Consider the following 5,420-nt stretch of genomic DNA (forward strand, 5'->3'; position numbering starts at 1 on the left):
TACATATGAATAGAGATTTCTCTAAAATACCGAAATTTGTGTGCTATTAATTTCCAGTCTTATATAATTATTACAAGAGGACACCTTATTAGGACATCCTTATTAGGATTTCAGTTATTGTATATGTATTTGGTTTATTTTATGGACTAGGATGTGGTCTATTTAATAAGTGTTTATGTGCTTTTGAAAAACATATTTATAATGTCATAATTTATTGGGTGAAATATTCTGTTAGTTTTCTTTTTTTTTAAATTTATTTTCAGTGTAACAGTATTCATTGTTTTTGCACAGCCCCCAGTGCTCCATGCAATCTGTGCCCTCTCCAGTACCCACCACCTGGTTCCCCCAACCTCCCACCCCCTGCCCCTTCAAAACCCTCAGATTGTTTTTCAGAGTCCATAGTCTCTCATGGTTCACCTCCCCTTCCAATTTCCCTCAACTCCCTTCTCCTCTCTAACTCCACTTGTCCTCCATGCTATTTGTTATGCTCCACAAATCAGTGAAACCATATGATAATTGACTCTCTCTGCTTGACTTATTTCAATCAGCATAATCTCTTCCAGTCCAGTCCATGTTGCTACAAAAGTTGGGTATTCATCCTTTCTGATGGAGGCATAATAGTCCATAGTGTATATGGACCACATCTTCCTTATCCATTCGTCCGTTGAAGGGCATCTTGGTTCTTTCCACAGTTTGGCAACCATGGCCATTGCTGCTAGAAACATTGGGGTACAGATGGCCCTTCTTTTCACTACATCTGTATCTTTGGGGTAAATACCCAGTAGTGCAATTGCAGGGTCCTAGGGAAGCTCTATTTTTAATTTCTTGAGGAATCTCCACACTGTTCTCCAAAGTGGCTGCACCAACTTGCATTCCCACCAACAGTGTAAGAGGGTTCCCCTTACTCCACATCCCCTCCAACACATGTTTTTCCTGTCTTGCTAATTTTGGCCATTCTAACTGGTGTAAGGTAGTATCTCAATGTGGTTTTCATTTGAATCTCCCTGATGGCTAGTGATGATGAACATTTTTTCATGTGTCTGATAGGCATTTGTATGTCTTCATTGGAGAAGTGTCTGTTCATATCTTCTGCCCATTTTTTGATATGATTGTCTGTTTTGTGTGTGTTGAGTTTGAGGAGTTCTTTATAGATCCTGTATATCAACCTTTTGTCTGTACTGTCATTTGCAAATATCTTCTCCCATTTGTGGGTTGCCTTTTTGTTTTTTTGACTGTTTCCTTTGCTGTGCAGAAGCTTTTGATTTTGATGAAGTCCCAAAGTTCATTTTCACTTTTGTTTCCTTTGCCTTTGGAGACATATCTTGAAAGAAGTTGCTGTGGCTGATATCGAAGAGATTACTGCCTATATTCTCCTCTAGGATTCTGATGGATTCCTGTCTTATGTTGAGGTCTTTTATCCATTTTGAGTTTATCTTTGTATACGGTGTAAGAGAATGGTCGAGTTTCATTCTTCTACATATAGCTGTCCAGTTTTCCCAGCACCATTTATTGAAGTGCATTTCTGTTAGTTTTCTACCCTGCTTAATGCCAGCTTTGCCCTTTTAATTTTTATTTTTCATTTGGAATTGTTTTTTTACTTTTTGAGTCTGGAAGACAAGGTCAGTGACAATTTTCAGAGGCTAATGTCCAATTTTCAATTTGGAAACTAGGCCTATGTCTAAAATAAAATCATAATTAAAATTGCATATGTTGAGCTAATCCAATACTTATTCTTATCTTCATGCTTATTAATATTGACTGAGTATGAGACAGTGATCAAATTTATTTCAACAGCTTTATTCAGTGTAGTAAATAGGTTTGACAAAGTGTGACCTACTCATAAAGAAAGAAATATTTTAAAATGGAAGGACATGGAACAAATAATTAAAAAAAAAACTCTTAAAAACTCTTAACTATATTTTGGGGGGACAAAAAGAGAGTAAGAAATAATGAAATTAGAAGAGAAACAGAAAACATAAACACAGAACTATCACTTAATCAGGCCACTCAACAGTGAAACAAGCAGTCATTCCTACAATTCTTCCTTCTCTGAATTTTCCTTTAAGTTTTCCAAAAATACCCAATTTATACAACTAGTTTGAAAAAGAATCTCCTATTTCTATAGCTTAACAAATAAACTTGATTCTCTATTTTCATCTCCAGGAAACATATTTAGCTGAGTCCCTCTTTTGCCTATTGTGCATGTGATAGGCATTTCATTATTCCCCACACCCTCTCTGTTCCACTTTTGGAGATACAGGAAAATCTTAAGACTCTGCTCACTTGAAATTTTATATGGCCATCTGCCTTGCTGCAACTCAGGAGACATGAGGGAAGAAGTATGTGTAATTTCTACGAGTAAACATATCTAGTTTTGTGCGATTGAACCTACAGCCCTATCTTCTGTCATGGGATTGTATATGGAAACATCTTAAGAAAAAAGCATCTTAGAATATTAAGCCTACAAGCACAGTTCACTGCCCCAGAGAGTTATATGTTCCCACACTGGACTCTGAAAGTGAATGAAGTAAACCCATGTTGTTTGTTGAGGCACTGACAATCTGTTGTTGTTACCTTGATATTCTCTTAGCTTTACTGATTATAAGGGTTATAAGAGTCTCTTCTGAATAGCATTAATTCTTGCCACACACTCTAAGACACATGCGTTTTTTTTTTCTATATTTTTGCCATTAGTGCCACTTCCAGACCTCCTACTTAACTAATTCTTGGTAGTAAAATTTGACAACTGGGGCACCTGGGTGGCTCAGTGGGTTAAGCCGCTGCCTTCGGCTCAGGTCATGATGTCAGAGTCCTGGGATCGAGCCCCGCATTGGGCTCTCTGCTCAGCAGGGAGCCTGCTTCCTCCTCTCTCTCTCCCTGCCTCTCTGCCTGCTTGTGATCTCTTGTGATCTCTCTGTCAAATAAATAAAAATCTTTAAAAAAAAAATTGACAACTTCCCCAAAATTCTGCCATAAATCAAAGGAGAGTTATGTGTTGCAGTGTCTTGTAGGTACATGTTATAAATGGTATTTCTAACAACACAACAGTCCAGAACATTTCAGAAAAAAGGAAAGAAACTTCCAGATCAAGATATAGTATTGAATTGCTAGAACCATCTTTTAATATCACAGTTCCATTAGGAAAAATTCACTTGGATTAAGCAGAGTTGTGACTGTTTAATTTTATAACAAGAAAACACAGAAAGCAGATGAAGCACATAGTTTTTTATTACTTATATTATTTTAAATTGTTCTTTAATTTATGTACATAGAAGGGTAGATTTGGCAATTATGTATCTTATTTGTAATAAAATGGAGGGTAAGTTAAGTTTGGATTTAATTTAGAGATATATGTGATCATGATATTAGTACATCTTTACTGTTTGAATAACACAGAGGCACTTCACTGTCATGGCATCATCTTCTAAAATTTTAAATAAAGGAAGAATATAGCATAGAATATGCAGGTAGCATTTCTTCTTTATACTCAAATTTTTATTATCATACTCAAATTAAAAAGGAAAGACTATACATGCATGAGGATCTAGGGAAACTCTGGAAAAATTTCCCCTTTCTCCAGGTTTGTATGAAAAAAATCCACAATACATGGTTCTTTTTTAATTTTTATTTTTTAACAGCTTTATTTTTTGAGAAAGAGAGAGAATAAGCAGGGGTGGAGGGAGAGAATCTTCAAGGTGACTCCCTGCTGAGGATGGACCCTGAAGTAGGGCTTAATCTCAGGATCCATGAGATCATGACTTGAGTCAAAACCAAGAGTGAGATATTTAACTGACTGAGCCACCCAAGCTCCCCTATACAGTTCCTTTAAAAAACAAATAATTAAAACAAAAGTAACAGATAATATATAATTTGTTGGTTTTCTGAATCAAAACAGTCAAGTTCATGGTGCTTACGTTGCTTAATAAATATTAACATATTTTCTTGAAAAGTCAACTCTGCAACAGTATTCCTCAATTGGAAAATACATACCTACAACCTATCAGGTGCCAAAAACTGGCATTGCATTTATACAGATATATTGCCTTAACAAAATGACATGTAAAATCATAGAAATAAAAGTTAAGTAATAAATTACTGCCTTTGAAACAAAACTCCACTTTTAAAATGATGATTCAAAGATTCTGTCTTATGGACAGTGTGTGAATGTCATGATTTTCAACTTCCTTTCTGGTTCAAAGATCAATTTCTACTTTTTTCTTATGGTGATCCTCTTCTCAGCAGTTGAAACAGTGCATCCTTTACATCTTTGTTCCTGAGGGAATAGATGAGAGGGTTTAACAGTGGTGTGACCACAGTGTAGAAGAAAGTAAATAATTTGCTGTACTTTGAAGCAAAGTGGTTCATAGGGTATGTATACGCTGGTGCCACTGTTCCATAAAACATGAAGACCACAATGATGTGGGAGGAGCAGGTGGCAATGGCTTTCTGCCTTCCATCCTTGGATTGGATTTTACCTAAAGTTTGAGCTATGTAACCATAAGAAGTCAGGATCAATCCCAGTGGCACGATGGTGAAAAGAACAGCAGATATTGTCATCTGCCACTCACTGGCAAATGTGTCTCCACACGTCAAGCATATGAGGGCTGGAACCTCACACAGAAAGTCATCTAGGTGGTGGTGGGTGCAGAAGGAAAGCTGAAGTGTGACAGGAATTTGGGTAACAAATTCTATCAGGCCAGACAGCCAGGCTATGAGCACCAGCTTCCAACAGAACTGATGATGCATGATGATTGTATAGTGCAGGGGCTGGCAGATAGCAATATAGTGGTCAAAGGCCATCACCACCAACATGACACATTCTGTGGCACCAAGACAGAGCACCATGCAGAGTTGGATGACACAGCCTGTGTAGGTGATGATCTTTCCTGGCCCCCACAAGTTGGACAACATACGGGGTACAGTAGTTGTTGTAAAGCAGAGATCCAAGAAGGAAAGATTGCTAAGAAAGAAATACATGGGGGTGTATAGATGAGGGTCCACACAAGAAAGCAAGATAATGGTTGAGTTGGAGAGGATGATCATGGTGTACAAGATGATCACAATCCAGAAAAGAACCATTTCTAGATGAGGCCATTCAGAGAAGCCAAGAAGAATGAAGCCCATTGGGAAACTCCTGTTGGTCATCATTGGCACTTTTGGCATTGGAATTTGAATATAATTTTAACAAAATTTCATTAGTTGATTTTTGAAAGCCATTCTTTCATTTTTTTTTTAGAGAAAACAAGCATTATTAGTTTTCCAGGGGATCCTAGGACAGGAGACATATGTGTGTTTTCTCTTATGCTAGACAAGCAACATACAACTTCTCTTCTATAAGGCTGTTCTTTGTACACAAAAGAGGTATAAATAAGATATTACCCTGGAGGTTTATCTCTAAATCTGAAATCACAACATTCTCC

General features: G+C 37.1%; 1 protein-coding gene across 1 annotated transcript; it reads right to left on the bottom strand.

Moving 5' to 3' along the window:
• Window positions 1-4,218: 4,218 nt before the first annotated feature.
• LOC125101240 (olfactory receptor 2H1) lies at window positions 4,219-5,145 on the bottom strand. Its single transcript, XM_047731821.1, has one exon. The coding sequence runs from the start codon at window positions 5,143-5,145 to the stop codon at window positions 4,219-4,221; it is 927 nt and encodes a 308-aa protein (XP_047587777.1).
• Between the last annotated feature and the right edge of the window lie 275 nt (window positions 5,146-5,420).

This window comes from Lutra lutra, chromosome 5 (assembly GCF_902655055.1).
Source record: "Lutra lutra chromosome 5, mLutLut1.2, whole genome shotgun sequence".
Lineage (NCBI taxonomy): Eukaryota > Metazoa > Chordata > Mammalia > Carnivora > Mustelidae > Lutra > Lutra lutra.